At 42.7% G+C, this 19,731-nt stretch overlaps 1 protein-coding gene across 2 annotated transcripts; it reads left to right on the top strand.

Annotated features, from left to right (window-relative positions):
- The first annotated feature begins 1,405 nt into the window (after positions 1-1,405).
- LOC143285690 (chitinase-3-like protein 1) lies at positions 1,406-18,672 on the top strand. Of its 2 annotated transcripts, none has more exons than XM_076593101.1 (12): positions 1,406-1,688; positions 3,424-3,490; positions 4,962-5,034; positions 7,157-7,374; positions 7,711-8,115; positions 8,520-8,709; positions 10,091-10,343; positions 11,117-11,241; positions 13,086-13,209; positions 14,511-14,696; positions 15,795-15,911; positions 16,836-18,672. In XM_076593101.1, exons 1-12 carry the CDS (start codon positions 1,686-1,688, stop codon positions 16,968-16,970), a joined length of 1,896 nt encoding a protein of 631 aa, XP_076449216.1. In that variant the 5' UTR covers positions 1,406-1,685; the 3' UTR covers positions 16,971-18,672. The 2 variants fall into 2 exon arrangements, with proteins under 2 accessions (XP_076449216.1, XP_076449209.1); XM_076593094.1 differs by having other exon boundaries at positions 1,406-1,694.
- Positions 18,673-19,731: the final 1,059 nt, after the last annotated feature.

The following is a 19,731-nucleotide window of genomic DNA, read 5'->3' as shown; positions in this document are numbered from 1 at the left end:
TGTGTGTGTGTGTGTGTGTGTGTGTGTGTGTGTGTGTGTGTGTGTGTGTGTGTGTGTGTGTGTGTGTGTGTGTGTGTGTGTGTGTGTAGTCACATTTTGGTGTGTGTATGTAACATAGATGCAATGTTTTATGTTAACAAAAGCGTTTTTGTAAAGCACCCAGATAAGATTTCTGGATAGTGTGCTATATAAGTATCCATTCTTCTTCTTCTTATTATTACAATATAAAATAATAATAATAATATAATCATCATCATCATCATCATCATCATAACAAACGACTAAATAGATTATCATTATCATTATTATTATTATTCTCTTAATAAGTAGGCTTTCATGCTAAATTTCTCCCCAACGTATCGTGCAGAGACCCATACATAGCCTCAGGGGGTTCTTGATGAAAACCAATCACTGGTCGGTACAGGGTGTTCTTATCGATCCAGACCATCAACCAGCAGCTGCTATCTGGCGGAAATCTCTGGAAGAGAACCGCTGGACGTCATTACCTGTAGTCTGAGCAGGAAAAAAAAAATGAGAGAGGGTCACTGAGGTGAGACCTTGACGGAAAAGGTGTGACAACTGGTTTGGGGGTGAAGTGTGGGTGTGGAGGGTGGGGGGTCGCGGGGGGTCGGGGGGGGGGGGGGGGTAGGTAGATGGGTTGGGTGAAGGGGGGATGGAGGGGAGGACCAGTAGTGGTGGTGGGTGGGAAGGGGGTTGGATGGAGGGAGGTAAGGGAGGAGGGCGGGTTGGGGGTGTGGAGGGGTGGAGGGGTGGAGGGGGGGTGTGAGGCGTTGAGGAGTTCAGTCATATCAGCCTAGAGATGACCAGCAACAAAAAAAGCAGCCCGTTGAAAGGGGCAGGGTGGTTGGAAATGGGGACAGAGAGGGAGGGAGGTAGGGGGTAGGGAAGGGACAAGGGCAGGATAGGGAAAACCCAAAACATGTTGTACTGTATGACCCCCCCCCCACCCCCCACCCCCCATCCCCAAAATAACAACAACAACAACAAACAAACAAACAAGAACCCGCGAATCAAAGAGAACAATGGGTAGCGAAGTGGTAGTAGTGGGTCCTGCCAGGGGTGTGTGGGGGTGGGGGTATTTGGGTGGGTGCATGGGTGATTAAGAAGTGAAGAGGGGGGTGGGGGCGGTCAGGGGGCTGGGGCTGGGGGGTGGGGGGTGGGAAGAGGGTTGGAGAACGCGAAAGCGGGGTGACGTTAAGTAGAAGGTCACGACTGTCTTCTCCAGTTTCACAAACTCTGCACACACACTCGTCTGTGAAATCACCAAGACGCCTGAGTGACAGGATTTGCGCACGAAACACCGTGTCGTGCGTCACCACCACTGCTAGTCAGCGACCGGCTTTCCTGTGCCTAGTGTATTTAAAGGGCGCGGCCGCTGCGTACTCATCAGCATTCAGGCCCTGCCCAGCCAAGCCTTATACGTACAACGCCGCGGCTACAAGATCGGTCAACGCCTTCGCAACCTGGCAGAAGCCTCGTATATATATATATATATATCTGTACAACCGCCGAGCGTTTGATACAGCAGTCTCGAGGCGTCAAGCCGTTCATCTTTGTCAGCGAGCTGGTTGTTTATTACTGTTGTTATTTTTGTTGGTTGTTGTTTGTTTGTTTGGTTGGTTTTTTTTCAAAGCGAGAAGCAACAGCTTATACTTTCATCCATCATGGTACGTGTAAGTTCTGTTTGTTGTTGTTACATCTAATAATGATAATGATGATGATAGTAATGATGATGATGATGATGATGATGGTGATTATGATGATGATGACGATGACAACAGTGATAATGATAATGGAGACTGACTCTCACACAGTCGAGAGGAGCTCGTGGAGTTTATAACAAAAAGTTATGCATGGAATGTGTTAATATCTCTCTTGGTCCTATGTGATGCCAGTCTCTCATGTATACGCAGTATGAATTAACATATCTTTTATGGTTGCGAACGTAAACACACTGTCGCCTATATATTATACATATATACATACACATATATGTATGTATGAATGTATATATATATATATATATATATATATATATATATATATATATATTCTTTTCTGTGACAGGCTTGTAGGTCGATTTTTTTTCATATTGAGACAACTTGTTGTGAAAGATTATAAAAAATCCGACATGATGACAACATGAACGATGTTTATTACTTTCTTGCCATATTTTAAAAGAGCAGTTATTATTGGTAATGCTAAATTAACAATTTTGTTGGTTTTTGTTGTTGTTGCTGTAATGATAGCAACGACAACGACAACAACAACGATGATAATAATAATGATAATAATAAAGCGCCTGTATGCCTACTTTATCAGTGTCGGAATTGGCAGTGGCAGTGGCACTAGCATGTCACAATAGCGTGATTCAGCATACTGAGACTGAAGGCAAACATGTTATGCAGATAGCTAACGACATACGTCCGCATACACAAATAGCGACTGACACAAAACACCCACACCCACACACGCGCGGGCTCATACGTACACACACACACACACACACACACACACACACACACACACACGCACACACAAACGTATGTAGCCAAACGGTCAGGCTGAGAAACAAAGGCGAATGAAAATGGAAACAAAAATAATTATTGTTTGTTCTCTTGCTAGCTGTTTTTCTTAAGTCTTTTAACTTTTCATGCTTGTTTATTATGAATCAAAAAGAACGAGGTTTAGTTGATACTAATATGTTACTATGATTATTTATTATATATAGATAAAGGAAACAACAACAACAACAACAGTTGGGAACGATGAACTCTCTCGGCAATGGTTGACACTTTTTATCTTTTCTTTTTGTTTTTAGCTGAGCCACTGCTTGAGTAGACTGCCAAACTGCTAGTTACCTGCCAGTCTCTCTCTCTCTCTCTCTCTCTCTCTCTCTCTCTCTCTCTTTGTTGTTGTTTTTCTCTTGGAATCTGAGTATTTACTTGTTCACGCAATACTTTTGTGTCCGTATGTTAATTTGTATGTTAACAATATTCATAACATTATATAAGGTAGAAAAGTTTTTTTACTTTTGTTTAACCCCTTCAAATGGGGCAATGGCCTTATATTGAATAAATCGTTCGTTCGTTCGTTCGTTCGTTCGTTCTCTCTCTCTCTCTCTCTCTCTCTCTCTCTCTCTCTGTGTGTGTGTGTGTGTGTGTGTGTGTGTGTTCATTGTCAGCAGGTAATAAAAATTTATTTTGTTTGTAATGTATCTATTTGAAAGAACGGTATTCGCAATGGGAAACAATTTGATACTCCAGCCTAAACAATCCGTTTGGGATCCTAGTTATATATCTGCGAACAGTGGGTTGGAATAACAGGCTTCTGGCGAGATTGACTGAATGGATGAACGAATGATTGAATGATTGATTGATTGATTGATTGATTGGTTGGCAGGTGTTGCTGGACACGAAAAAACACTTCGTGGCTTTGTGCTTGGCTTGCTACATCATAGTGTCTGCAGGTGAGTGGCCGTGAGAAGCTTGCCTCTTCTACGACTAGATTTACTAACACACACACACACACACACACACACACACACACACACACACACACACACACACACATGCACACACACATGCACACACATACACCTACAAACAGACAGACACATGCACACACATACACAAGTACACATACACGCATCTGAATTGCTTATTCCATTGTTATAGTTTATCCTTTCTCTATACATCTCCCTTAAAACTCCATCCCAACTCTACCTCCTCCCCGCCCCCCCCCCCCCCCCCTCCAGACACACATGACATGTTTGATGTCACTCAAAGTGAAAAAACGTTAAAGAAAGAACATACACCACACACACACACACACACACACACACACACACATTCGAGGAGGTAAGTACACAGTACATGTGAAAAGAATATCCCGAAGTTTAAACACGTTAAACAAGTGCACGACTAACCGTTCAGTTGAGAGAGAGAGAGAGAGAGAGAGAGAGAGAGAGAGAGAGAGAGAGAGAGAGAGAGAGAGAGACGCTTCAGACATTTTTTTTATTGACATTGGCCTGTCTGCAGTCTTTATGCCAAGGGGATACAGTTCTCAATTGCAGCATTGAGTGTATTGAATGGAAGAACACTTGGTACACAGTCCATAAAGCACAGCTTCTTCTTCGTTCGTGGGCTGCAACTCCCACGCTCATTCGTACGTACACGTGTGGGCTTTTAGGTGTATGACCGTTTTAACCCTGCCATGTAGGCAGCCATACTCCGTTTTCAGGGGTGTGCATGCTGAATATGTTCTTGTTTCCATAACCCACGAAAGTACGTATTTAATGTTCTGCTTGCGTGTACACACGAAGAGGGTTCAGGCACATATGTCGACATGGGAGATCGGAAAAATCACCGTTTGTCCACCATGCGCCGTTACCGAGATTCGAACCCGGGACCCTCAGATTGAAAGTCCAAAACTTTTTTGTTGTTGGGCACAACAACAAATTTCATAAACTGTTCATAATCAACGAGACCATCAAGCACATACAGATGCAATACAATTATTATTCACAGAAATAATGACAGCGTAATCTGACTGCCCGTTTTTCTTTCCCCGGATGTGAACAGCCTATGCCACACACACTGGCGAGTGAAATTACAGCTTCCTCATTGTCAGAGGATAGCAAACTCTGCACGTGTTGACTGCTTGATTACTTGTCTGCTTGCTTGAGAGAGAGAGAGAGAGGGAGAGACCGGGTATGTAGTCTAGTGCGGGCATGTAGTCAAGTCGAACATTTGTGTTTGATGACAATGATGATGACGATGATGATTGTAATGGTGATATTTATCATCATCCTCATCATCATTATTTGATGGTTGGAAATGAAAATGATACATTGTGTACTGTACACACTGGTTTGCATTGCTGACAGTGATAGGGATTTTACAATACGATCTATATTTCGTCTTTTATTTTCGCTTCAGCCTTGAAATATGACTGCACATCAAAGGAAAGTGGGTTTTATGCCGATCCCAGCGACTGCAGAAATTTCTACAGGTAATGTCTCTCTCTCTCTCTCTCTCACACACACACACACACACACACACACACACAAGTGCGCACAACACGAACGAACGTGCTGGCGCTCACATACACAAACAAACAAACGCATTGTTCCTCAGAACTATGCGCACTTATGAATATATCTGTAATCATACATTAACGAAAAACATTTACTGCCGTATCTATTTTTACATCAATAAATCTTACATTTATTGTTCCGTTGAAAGTAATTTACGACAATAATTCAACATGATTTGAAAATAAAAATGCATTTGAACTACCTGAATCAGAGCTAGTGATCAAAGTGTAATTGCAGTGAAAAATCTGGTTTCAAATTTTAAGTCTCTGTGTGTGTTCGTTTTCATTTGTATGTTTCGTAGTTTCGTCTTTGGAAAGGGCGATAGGGTCGAAAGGAAATGCGTCGCATCTTTATATCGTTTGTGTTGTCGCTCATTTTTGACTCACTTGTGTAAACAAAGTGAGTCTATGTTTTAACCCGGTGTTCGGTTGTCTCTCTCTCTCTCTCTCTCTCTCTCTCTGTGTGTGTGTGTGTGTGTGTGTGTGTGTGTGTGTGTGTGTGTGTGTGTCCGTGGTAAACTTTAACATTGACATTTTCTCTGCAAATACTTTGTCAGTTGACACCAAATTAGGCATAAAAATAGGAAAAGTTCAGTTCTTTCCAGTCATTTTGTTTAAAACAATATTGCACCTCTGGGATGGGCACAAAAAAGAAAAAAAAAGAAAAAAGAAGCCTAATTACATGCAAACTGCATTTACTGTTATATTTATATTTTTTGTATTCTCTAAACTTGGCACTTTGATCTGATATTCTGACCCAGCAACAAGAGCAGTCATTATTATCATTTTTTGTTCAAACAGGAACTTCTTTTGGTAAGCATGGAAGTTTTATTTATTTTGCAAACGTTTTGGTGCAGATAGTAAAAAAGTGAAATTACTCTGTAATTAATGCTAGGGGAGTTAATTTGCTTTAAACTGATCTTTCTCATCTTAAACATTACATTTTTGAAATTATACTCAATACATAAAAAGCTTGGATTTTTTAAAAAGTGTATCCCAAGTGTCTTGAAGGCCTTGCCTCTCTTGTTGTATTCCCGATTGTTAGGTGAGTGCAAATTAAAAATATTTCTAATTTTCATTTTTTTATGTCGTTATTTATCTTTTATTTTTCGTTATTGATTTTTTTTTCGTTATTAATCTTTTTTTTTTTTTTAACATTTCATTAATTTTTTCCCTCAAGGTCTGACCTGACAATTAGCATTTGGTTACGTTTCTTTTTAGGCATCTGCTTAGCAGATGTGGTGCAGCGTAGACTGTATTGATTAGTCGGAACGCAGTGACGCTTCCTTGAGAAAATAAAACCGAAACTCAAAAGTTTAAATTAAAAAAAGAAAACAAACAATCAAACAAACAAAAAACAAACAAACACAAGTAACAACAACAACAACAAACAAGCAAACACGTAACAACAACCAAAAAACAAATAATAGTTTTTATTTGACACTTTCTCAATCTGTCTCTTGTCAGTCTTTGCTTGTCTGTCTCTCTGCCTGTTTCTGTCTCTCATCGTGGTCTAGTAACGAAAAGGAAAGCTTATGTACATTAGTTTTTTTTATCACAAAAATGAGACAAAACAAACAAACAAACATACCAAAACATCAACAACGCCCCCCCCAAAAAAAAAAACAACAACAACAACAAAACCCCAAAAAACAACAAAAAAACAAAAACAAAAAACAAAACAAAACAAAAAAGCAACCAAAAAACAAACAAAACAAAAACAAAAACAAAACAACAACAACAAACCAAAACAATAAAAGCAGAAAGCAACAACAGACCAATCAAAAATAAACAACCAAACGTCAATCCATGGTGGGACCCAAATACGAAAGATCATTATTATTATTATTATCATTATTATTATGAGCATTTATGCCTAATCTTGAAAACAAGCCCTAGGCATTAACAAATAGAACACATATGTAAATATCAAAAAGGAAGAAACTGACCACAAGATACCAAACATTATCAAAAAGATCATGCTAGAGTAATAATGCCAGTGTGTGTTTTTGTTGTTGCTTGTGTCCACAACAAACAGGTGCGTTTTTGGCCGGCCCTACGGCTCTCGCTGTCCTGCGGGAACGATGTTCAGTGTGACACTGCACGTGTGTGACTGGGCAAGAAACGTGGACTGTACAGATGGTAACCGTCCCGGCTCAGTGAACGACCCTGCCACCACCACCACCACCATCACCACCACCACCACCACCCGTGCCTCCACCACGACCACCTCTTCCACTCAACCTCTTGTGAATGGTAAATATGGGAACTGGTTTTTCTATTTTCTATTTTTTGTTGTTGTCGGTGACAGCATATGTATTTATATTATTATTATTATTATTATTATCATTATTATTATTATTATATTTTTACCAAATAATTTGGCGTGCTTGCATGGAAAGACACAACACAGATTCATTCACGTTCTGTCAAGCACATACGTGCACACACACACACACACACACACAGATAGATGCACACACACACACACACACACACACACACACACACACACACGCACACACACACACACACACACACACACACACACATGCGCGTGTGTACCCATAACTATCAATCATTCTCCCACAGAGCCCAGCTGTGCCGGACTTACACATGGCACGATGTTCCGGAGTCCCACGGACTGCTCGGCCTTCTACACGTGCGTGCACGGACAGCCCCTGATCCGCTACTGCACCAACGACCTGGTCTTCAACGAGCAGAGGGGTTACTGCGACTGGCCCTACAACGTGGACTGCACAAGCGGCTCTTCTGGTGGCGACGACAACGACGACGGCGACACCACAAAGACGCCAACCACAACGACTAGTACTACTACTACCACCACCACCACCACGAGAAAAACGCCCACCACCACCACCACCACCACCAAAGCAGCCACCACTACTACTACCGCTAACCCCGCCACCGCCGGACCTACCACCAAAACTACCACCCCCGTGAAGACAACCACCACGACCACATCCCCGTCTTCCGGTGCGTTATTCACGTATTTATTTATTTGTTTATTCATTAGTTATTATCATTATCATTATTATTATTATTATTATCACCGTTGTTGTTGTTGTTGTTGGTAATTTTATTATTAATATTATCGTTGTTGTTACTGTTATAATTATCATCATTATGTTATTAACGTTTTTGCTTTGTTAGGTGATGTTTTACGAGACTTTCAGGTCAGGTGTCTGTGTGTGTATAATGCTGCTTGAGCAAGGGAGAGAGAGAGAGAGAGAGAGAGAGAGAGAGAGAGAGAGAGAGAGAGAGAGAGAGAGAGAGAGAGAGAATCGATGATGAATTCACACAAAAACTCAACTGCATCCTCACCTCCCCCCCCCCTCCTTTTTATTTTTTCATATTTTATTTTTAACTTGTGGTTTCAGGAGGCTGCCCTCGCCGAGTGTGCTACTACACCAACTGGTCCCAGTACAGGCCTGGAGAGGGCAGCTTCTTTCCAGAGGACGTGAACGCCTCCCTGTGCACCCACCTTGTGTACGCCTTTGCCAAGCTGAACGGAAACAACCTGACGGCCTTTGAGTGGAACGACGAGAGCACATCATGGATGACCGGCATGTACGTTCGTGCAATTTTGGGGGGCAAGACACTCTCCTATATCTAGCTCAGGTAGTTTTTTTTGTCGGAACAGCGGTTGCCTCCTCTGCTGTTCTGATGGTCCTAGTCGGCCAACACTCAGCTTATATATCACAGATTGACGTATGTTTACATTTGGGCCAACAACAAAGTGAGAGCTGTATCATCAATGGTTTCTTCATTGCAATGGGGAATCATTTAAAGCTTAGTCTTTTGTGAAGGACTATGACTCTCAAACCTGGAGGCAAAATTGCACTGGCTCTTTGTGCTGCAGCCTTGGGGGCTGGTTGGCCTTTGGGGACCATCCCCAATGCCGGCTGTCCTGAAACCCTCTTGGCCGAGAGAGTGGGGATGTAACTTGGGCAAGATACTCTTCACAATAATCAAATTCTAGCCCAGATAGTCGGGACAGCAGTTGCCTCCTCTTCTGTTCTGATGGTCATCGTCCAACACGACTGACCATCATTGTTCGTGCAGTTTGGGACAAGAAATTCTCCTCTGTCGAGCCCAGGTAGTGTTTGGACAGCAGTTGTCTTCTCTGCTGTTCTGATGGTCCTTGTCAGTCACGACTGATGACTGTCTCAACTCACTCAGTACGGCCAGGCCTCTCTTCTCCTCTACACAGACCCTTCGGATGTCCAGTGGGTGTCTGAATGACTCAGTCTTTAGCTTCCGTCGTCAGACTTGAGGTATTCTTTGTCAACATTCACCTCTTCAGTATAAGAGCCTTCCGCTTGCAATATTTTGATGATGGTAACTGGGGTGAAATGCTGTTAACGTCGTCTCTTTCGCCGTTCGTATGGAGAGAGTTAACACGTTTTTTTGGCTCACGTGTGTGTTTAGGCTACACACACAACGTTAGTATGTGTAATAACCCGGTGGTAGGCGATACATTTTAAGTGGACTAAATAAGTGGTCTGCTTCTCCTGTGTTGAAAAATGAAACCTCAGTAATATCGTATTGTTGTTATTGTTGTTGTTGTGGTGGTGGTGGTAGTGGTGACATGTGGAGGTCTATTGTTGCTGTGTTGAAAACAACAATAACAGCATCGTATTGTTGTTGCTGTTGCTGCTGTTGTGGTGGTGGCGTGTGTGTGTGTGAGATAAAGAACAAAATGTGTGCACCTGAGCATGAAACATTCGATCTGTGAACTCAACACCACATGCTAAAAGAACCCCCCCAACTCCCCCCAAAAAACCCAACTACAACAAAAACAACAACAAAAAAACCCAAAAAAACCCAACAACAAAAAAACAACTAAACTAACAAGCAACAAAACACTTGGCCCCACTCGAAAGACACCCCCTCCCACCCCATCCCACCCCACCTAAACCTCTAACGCCACCTGGTATCCCACACACAGGTACGAGCGTTTCAACAACCTGAAGAAGAACAACCCGGAAGTGAAGACGCTTCTGGCGGTCGGCGGCTGGAACATGGGCTCCGCCCCCTTCACCAGCATGGTCGCCACTGCTCAGAGCCGGCAACAGTTTGCCGAACAGTCCCTCTCCTTCTTGAAGAAGCACGGCTTTGATGGGCTGGACCTGGACTGGGAGTACCCGGCCAACCGGGGTAGCCCTAGTGAGGACCGCGACAGGTTTACCTTTCTGGTGCAGGTGAGTTGCTGCGCAGGTGTTTTATTGTTTTAAATTTATCTTTTTTTTTTTTTTGGTTGTTGTTGTTGTTGCTCAGCTTTAGCTTGTTTCTTTCTTTCTTTCTTTCTGTTTTTCTTTCTTTCTTTAATTTGTTAGTAAAGTTTACTAATGAAATGATCTATGTAGAATTATATTCATCTATTTATTTAGTGGTATTTTTTTTTTACGTGTCTGACCCCCCACCCCCTTCCCCCGAAGAATAAAAGGTAGACTTAAAGACTATTGTAGTAAAAATCGACTTGCACAGGAGATGAGAAAAGCGATACGTAAGAAAAGCGACGTATCGAACCACAAGTTCCTCTCCAGGAAAAAAAAGAAGTTTTTTTGGCCTCCCCTTCCTTCAGCAGTTTCAGTTTCTCAAGGAGGCGTCACTGCGTTCGGACAAATCCATATACGCTACACCACATCTGCTAAGCTGATGCCTGACAGCAGCATAACCCAAAGCGCTTACTCAGGCCTTGAGTGCATGCTTATATATTTGTGTACCTATCAGAGTGGATTTCATTTTACGTTATTTTGCCAGAGGACAACACTCTCGTTGCTAGGGGTTCTTTTTCAGTGCGCCAAGTGCGCCTCGGTTTATCGTCTCATCCGAAAGACTAAACGCTCAGTTTGATTTTCCAGTCAAACTTGGGAGAAAGGGCGAGATCGGGATTCGAACCCACACCCTCACGGACTCTCTGTAATGGCAGCTGAGTGTCTTAACCATTCTGCCACCTTTCTCCATCCTTCAGCAACTGCGAGAAACGTACGAGGAGGATGCTGCTCAGAACGGGGGGACGCCATTGTTGCTGACTGCCGCAGTGGCTGCCGGGAAGACTATCATTGACACAGCCTATGACATTCCTCAGATTTCACAGTAAGTCGTTTGGTGGATTGTAGTGTGTGTGTGTGTGTGTGTGTGTGTGTGTGTGTGTGTGTGTGATGTGCTGCTGGAAAGCGTTTTACAGAGGTTTAAAATGGCTTTGTGACTGAACTATTATTCTCATTTGTTTTAATATTAAATTGAATTTTTCTACCTAAATTTGCCCTTCGGAGATCCCTTTCTGTGCCGAAGTATAGGTTCTTTTACGTGGCGCTAAATGCATGCCGCACACCGGACCTCGGTTTGTCGTCTCATCCGAATGACTAGCATCCAGACCACCATTGAAGGTCCTGCAGGGAATTGAAGGGTGGCGGACGGTGGAAGTAAAAATCCTGGTCTGTATAAGGGACTCGAACCGGTGGACACTCGGTCCCTAGTCGGGGATGCATTACCACAAGGACACATTTCTCCTGTTGTTGGTGGTGGTGGTGTTGTTGTTTCCAAAAACTAGAGTAGGATCTCAATGTCTGCACATCTGTCAGCAGTCCAGATAAAATCGCGCCCTGCGACCGTCAAGCATTCTCTCACAAAACGACATTTTTCATCAGCATACTGATGTTGGTCGTCACGTGGAAGAAGAAGAAGAAGAAAAAAAAAAAGAAGAAGAAAAAAAGAAGAATAAGAAGAAACGAAATGAAACAAAATTTTTATTTGACCAGGGTATTGAGACAGTGAGAGAAGAAGAAGAAGAAGGAGGAGGAGGAGGAGGAGGAGGAGAAGAAGAAGAAGAAGAAGAAGAAGGAAACAAAACAAAATCTTATTTGACCATGGTAATGAGATAAACAAAACATATGTTGTTTTCCACCCAACCCTGGGGTATATAAAAAAAAAAGAGAAATAAAAAAAAAAGGAGGGGTTTGGAGTTTGGAGGGGGATAGGTCTTCTTCTTCAAGAAGAAGAAGAAGAAGAAGAAGACTAGCTTTATGGGCTTACATATAGTTCAGGCCTCAGCTCCGTTTATTTATTTATTTTGTTTGTTATAGATTCACTGGACTTGATCAGTCTGGGGCTGTATTCAAGACAAAATTCATTTTGCCTTCGGGCAAGTTATCTTTGACATGGTTGGGACCCACGGGTACAGTTTGCCATGAAGGATAAGTTATCTTCGTGTTCAAGACACGTGTGGTTCGCTCAGACAGCTGACCCATTCTTTTTTTTTTTTTTTTTTTAAATCCCGACGTGCTCTCAGTTTCACTTCTCATGCACCACAGCTGGAACATTGTCCAGAGAGTTCGCAAAACACGTGCTATCCGTAAAGCATGCCTGTTTTCCCTTTAAAATAAAGGAAAGAAAAATGCTGCAAAAGGTTCCGCCATATTTACTTCTGCTTCCTGGGCAGTCACCCTTGGCAGGTAGTAAGGGTAAATTGCCTTCGGGTTTGTAGACACGGGTAGACTCTTGTGTTCATGAATACTGGACATTGCTTACCCTCGGGCAGTTTGCCTTGCCTCAGGCAGATTACCTGCAGGTACACATGTACCCTCAGGCAAGATGTTCTCTTGAATACGGCCCCTGATGTTGTACGGCCTTCGCGGCAGTACTGCTGTTGTTGTTTGTTGTTGTTGTTGCTGTTGTTGTTGTTGCTGTTGTTGTTGTTAAATGTTATCATTTTGGGGGGCAGGTATCTGACTTCATTAGTCTGATGTCCAACGACCTTCACTGTAGTATCGTTGTTGTCATCGTCATTGTTGTTAAATGTTATCATTCTGGGAGGCAGGTATCTGAACTTCATCAACCTGATATCTAACGACCTTCAGTGCAGTGTTGTTGTGGTTGTTGTTGTTGTTGTGGATGCTGTCGTCGTTGTTGTAGTTAGATATCATTATTTCGGGTGGCAGGCATCTGGACTTCATCAATCTGATGTCCTACGACCTTCACGGCTCCTGGGACCCGGTGACGGGGCATCAGGCAGCCCTCTACGCCCATCCCAGTGAGACTGGACCCCAGAGTTATCTGAACGTGGTGCGTGGCTCAGCCCCTCCCCCCCCCTTCCCCAGCCCCCTTACCGTCCGTAACACACACACACACACACACACACACACACACACACACAAGCAAGTGGCACACAACCTGAAACCAGGCCGCTGTGACTAATTCACCCGGCATACTTGAACAACAGGCCGCTGTGACTAATTCACCCGGCATACTTGAACAACAGGCCGCTGTGACTAATTCACCCGGCATACTTGAACAACAGGCCGCTGTGACTAATTCACCCGGCATACTTGAACAACAGGCCGCTGTGACTAATTCACCCGGCATACTTGAACAACAGGCCGCTGTGACTAATTCACCCGGCATACCTGAACAACATATCTCTTTGCAATAGGTACAGCGGGGTTCAGCGACCTCTTGACTGACACTTTAAACTACGATCAAGGACTTCAGGGCTTGGGTCCTCTTAGTTCGGCGAGGCTTTCGTTGTTCGAGAGGGGTGAGTCAGGACATCCGGCACGATCACTTCAAGGGCCTAACTACACACCCGAAGCGCTACTTGAACCACAGACACTGATAGTGTAGTGTGTTAGTTAGTGTCTGTGCTTTAAGCACGTTGCGTTACGCTGCTGGTCAGGCATCCGAGCTGCTGCTTGGCAGATGTGGTATAGCGTACATGGATTTGACCGAACGCAGTGACGCCTCCTTGAGCTACTGACACTGTTACTGATACTTTAAACCCGCTGGAAAGTGTTAGGGGGACAGAAGTGGCTTAGTGGTAAAAACAGTCAGGTTTGGTTAAAAGAGCTGGTGTCGAATTCTGGTCGGCGGCATTGGGATTCATTGTTAGTAATACACACACACATACACACACACACACACACACACACACACACACACACACACACACACACACACACCGCATAGATACCGAAAAAATATTGCATGAAATGATGCTCTTGTTTCTGTTGCAATGCTCTTTTTTCCCGTAAAGATTTATTGTACCGATTAATCCCGATTGTCCAAATCTATCTTGTTTACTGTGTCCATCTTGCTTTATTTTGTTGTTAATTTTACTTCATTTGAGTTCATTTGACCTTATGGATTATCATTGATCGTTTCGTTTCATGTTACTCTTCCCCTTTTACTACATTTCTGTCTTCTCTTCGACTGGTTTTATTCCAGAAGTGACTTGTATTTAGCCTTGAAATAGCCCATTAACACCCACTTTAATTAAGCACATAATTTGATTTGATTTGATTTTTTTTTTGGTTGCTCGATTCGATTTTTTGGTCATAATTTTTATTGATATTGATTCACCGTGACAGGACTGGGTAGCACGTTACTGGGTGCAGAAAGGGTGTCCCAAGGAGAAGTTGGTGATCGGGATTCCCACATACGCTCGCACCTTCAGGCTGACTGACCCGTCCCAGACGTCTCTTGGGGCACCGGTGTCAGGAGGGGGGACCGCCGGCACCTACACCCGTGAATCTGGCTTCCTGTCTCACTATGAGGTGAGCTAGTGCTCTGGGTGAAACACACACACACACACACACACACACACACACACACACACACAGAGACACACACACACACACACACACAGACACACACACACACACACACACACACACACACACACACACACACAGAGACACAGACACACACACACACACACATGTGAATCTGGCATCCTGTCTTACTACGATGTGAGCTGGTGCTCTGAGTGAAACACACACACACACACACACACACACACACTCACACACACACACACACACACACACACACACACACACCACCACCACCACCACCACCACCACCGCCAACAACAAAAAAACAAAACAAACAAAACAATACAGGGTGGCGCTCTCAGTGTAGCGACGCGCTCTCCTTGGGGAGAACCCGAATTTCACACAGACAGATCTGTTGTGACAAACAATTAATAGTAGTATAATACATTACAATACAATATAACCCAACCCAACCCAGCACAACCCAACCCAACACAACACAACGATCACGAAAAAAGAATAACAGTGTGAAAGGAAACTGAACTGAAATCTTGATACTGCTGTGCCCCCCCACCCCACCCCCGGCCTCCCACACCCCCTCATGTGTGCGGGACTTTGGGCACAATACAATACAACACCATACAATACAACACCACACAACACCACACCACACACCACCACACAACACAACAATAATGAAAAGGAATGACAGTGTGAAAGAAGATCTTCCTCTTCTTCTTTCTTCGTTTGTGGGCTCCAACTTCTACGTTCACTCGTATGTACAGGAGCGGGCTTTTACATGTATGACCATTTTTACCCCGCCACGTCGGCAGCCATACTCCCGTTTGCGGGTGTGTGAAAGGAGATGAACTCAATGTTTCCCACCCTCAGGTGTGCGGGATTTTGGGCCCAAGCCAACCCAAGCCAACCCAACCCAATTCATTCCAATCCAACCCAACCTAACCCAACCCAACACCACCAACCCCACCAACCCAACACAACCCAATCCAATCAAATCCAACGACAGTATAAAAAGGAATGACACCGTAGTGAAAGGAAAATGAACTGAATGTTGAACTGCTGTGTTCCCCCCTTCAGGTGTGCGGGATGTTGGGCACGTCAACCCTTCACTGGATCGAGTCCCAGAAGGTCCCTTACCTGGTGCAGGGCGACCAGTGGGTGGGCTATGAGAACAGGGACAGTGTCAGAGAGAAGGTGTGTAGTGTATAATCTATACCTACCTATATGATTGTGTGATGCCGTGTCAACGTCTTCATCCGGATGTGTGTGTGTGTGTGTGTGTGTGTGTGTGTGTGTGTGTGTGTGTTCTTTCCGTTTGTCCATCTGCCTGTTTGTCTTGTCTGTCTGTGTTTGTTTGTCTTTCTCTGATTAGTATATCGAAAAAAAAGACCAACCCCTCAAACAACAACAAAAAATAATAACATGCAAACACACACACATAGGCACAAGCACACACAGATGCACAGACAGACAGATAGACACACACGCTCACACACACATACTTCCACTGCTGCTATTCTCACACACAGAGATTCTAACAAAAGAGATATTTTTTCAACCGGACTGTATATATATATATATATGTGTGTGTGTGTGTGTGTGTGTGTGTGTGTGTGTGTGTGTGTAGAGAGAGAGAGAGAGAGTGAGAGAATTCTGGGTCTCAAGTTTCTTTTATCATCCCTTGTTGAAAAAATAGTCCAACCCACCGTCCCCAAAACAAACAAGCAAAGAATGGAAAATAAAAGCAAAACAAGACAACCCCCTCCCCCCAAAAAAAAGAGGGATAAAAAAAAGAAAAAGAAAAAAAGCAAAACCCCACCCCACAAAAAAAAGGAAAACAAAACCAATTACAAATGAAAACACAATTAAAAAAAACACAACTAAACAAAACAGTAACACCCGAATAAATAAACAAGAAAGCAAACAAATATAACACCAATATCAACCAATATTGCTCACACACACACACACACACACACACACACACACACAGATATATATATATATATATATATATATATATATATGCAGAAAAAGGAAAGAGACGAAACACAGAGTACCCTCCCTTTATCCACTCACAATTTAAAAGTGATCATCTTCCTTCCCCTTTTTTTTCAGGCTCGCTACGCGAAGACCAACGGCTATGGCGGAGTGATGACGTGGTCCTTACCGCTGGATGACTTCACTGGAACTTTTTGCGGACAGGGAGCATACCCCCTCTGGTCAGCTGTGAACGCCGAGTGCCAGGCTTAAAAGACCTAAAACTCCACAGAATGAGCAAAAGTGTTATCCGTGTCGAAATGATATCACAGACTGAAATAAAAAAACAAATACCCCCCCCGCCCCCGAAAAAACAAACAAACAAACAACCCCCAAAACACACACACACACAAAAAGACATTACACGAAAAAATTGTTCTTTGTCAATGAGGGGAAAATAAGGTAAAGAAAGAAAAGTAAAGACAACAACAGAGAAAAAACAAAACATCTATCGATGTGTCATAAACAGTTTGATTTTCGTGGAAATTTTGCACTATCTAAACAAAATATTTCAGGAATCACTTTGATATTTTGTTTCGTTTAGTCACGATTTGATACACTCCTTGCACCCCTCCCTCGAAGAAGCAACAACAAACAACAATAACAACAACAACAAAATTCAACAACAACAAAACAACAACAAAATATAGAAGGTGTAGACAGCTATATCACATGATCAAATTGACCATAGACATCCCCCTCTCCCATTTTCTCCTCTCTTGTTTTGTTGTTGTTGTTGTCTAAATGCGGACCATAAGTAAGATTTTAACTCACTCAGTACGGCCAGTCCTCTCTTCTCCTCTACACAGACCCCTCGGATGTCCAGTGGATGTCTGAATGACCCAATCTATAGCTTCCGTCGTCAGGACTGTGGTATTCTTTGTCAACATTCACTTCTTCAGTATAAGAGCCTTCTGCTTGTAATATTTTGATGATGGTAACTGGGGTGAAACGCTGTTAACGTCGTCTCTTTCGCCGTTCGTATGGAGAGAGTTAATTCTGTGTACAAGATTTGTTTCACGAGCACCTCATAAACAAAATATTTGTTGTATTGAATGTGGACCAGTAAACTTACAAAGCTGTTTTTTTTGGGGGGTGGAGGTGGGGATGGGGGTTCATACATTTTAACCTTTTTTCATTGTCTGAATAACATCATGAATTAATACCTTCATTATTATCAACACATTATTTGTTCTTCCTGAAATCGAAATAATGTATGTGCTATATGCACTTCTGCATTTCAAACTGAGATTTACCGACTTGTTTGCTTTATGCAATAAGGTTTGGATACGATACTAAAAACAACAGAAGAAAAGATATGTGAATATCATTTTGCGACTAATTTCCTCAAGACTTACTTATTTCATTCAGGAATCATTTTAATCGTGTTTACGTCTCAGTCTGCTGTTCCTGTCTCCACGCGCGCGCGCGCATATGTGTGTGTGTGTGTGTGTGTGTGTTCTTAACCGGATTGCAGTTGTGTCTGTCTGTGAACACACGTAATTATGAATGATGAAAATGGTACAATATATTTTAAGTCGTGTTTCGAAGTGAAAATAAGAATGGTTGTAGGTTGGTTCTGAGGGGAAATACTCATGAACTGTTACTGTGATTGCGCCTACGAAGTCATGCGTCTATTAATAAATATGAGTTAATATATATATATATATATGTGTGTGTGTGTGTGTGTGTGTGTGTGTGTGTGTGTGTGTGTGTGTGTGTGTGTGTGTGAGAGAGAGAGAGAGAGAGAATAAATGAATGGATGAATGAATGAATGAATGAATGAGTTTTTATTCCTGAGGGTAATAGAATTTTTCATCCAGCCCTCGGAATGGAAAAACCGCCAAAAGAAGAGAGAGAGAGAGAGAGAGAGAGAGAGAGAGAGAGAGAGAGAGAGAGTTTGATGTTTACAGATTACGCCATTGAATTATTCGATGAAAGATCACCATTTTAAACTGTGCAAGGGCGTGTGACGTACTCGATATATTGAACGATGTTTGTTTTGATTTATACAATGTATTTTGAATCAGTTGATCTGGATGAGCGCGTGTGTTCTTACAACAATAATCGCTCTCTCTCTCTCTCTCTCTCTCTCTCTCTCTCTCTCTCTCTCTCTCTCTCTTCTTTCTCCCTGTGGCTATTTGTCTCAAATATGTACTCATTCATGTCGATGTGCGTTTAAACCAATTCTGTATTTACATATTGTTGTCAACAAGAAATAGCGCTTTTGTGGAATAATACCACACACACACACAAACACAACAGACGCACACACACACACACACACACACACACACACACACACACACACACACACACACACACACACATTCATGGTTTTAGTAAAATTAATATTATCATTATTGAATTGTTACTGTTGAATTTGATTGCACGTTGGTTATGCATTTCTTGTCCTTTTCTACTTGTTCTGTTTTCCTGACTTCTCCTCTATATCACTAATAGTGAAAAGACGCTGAACTGAAGAACAAACACACAAAGATGCTGATAAGCACAACCACCAACCCCCCCCCCCCCCCAAAAAAAAACCCCCAACCAAACAAACAAAAAACAAACCCTGAGATGGACCGACGTTCTCCTTTCTGCAGACCTTGCACAAAGAGCCGGGACTGACAAATAACATGAATTGCATAGTCCCTACAATTATTATATCCACAATCCAATGGCAGGCTACATTGCAAGTGCAGACTTTCGCCAACATTAATAGTACATTCTACGTTTTCCTCGGTAGACCCCCCCAAAAAAAAACAACAACAAACAAACAAACAAAAAACAACAACAAAAAACAAAAACAACAACAACAACAACAAAACAAAAAACAAAAAAAACAAAACAACAAACAACAACAACAACAACAACAACAACAACAAAAACCCACAGAAGAAGAAGAAAACTTACAGCGCTCATCACACGAGATGTTTCGGTTTGTTTCTCTCTCCTCTCTGATTGATCTCTC

This window comes from Babylonia areolata, chromosome 1 (assembly GCF_041734735.1).
Source record: "Babylonia areolata isolate BAREFJ2019XMU chromosome 1, ASM4173473v1, whole genome shotgun sequence".
Classification (NCBI taxonomy): Eukaryota; Metazoa; Mollusca; class Gastropoda; order Neogastropoda; family Buccinidae; genus Babylonia; species Babylonia areolata.
This window is presented reverse-complemented; position numbering and strand designations above follow the sequence as displayed.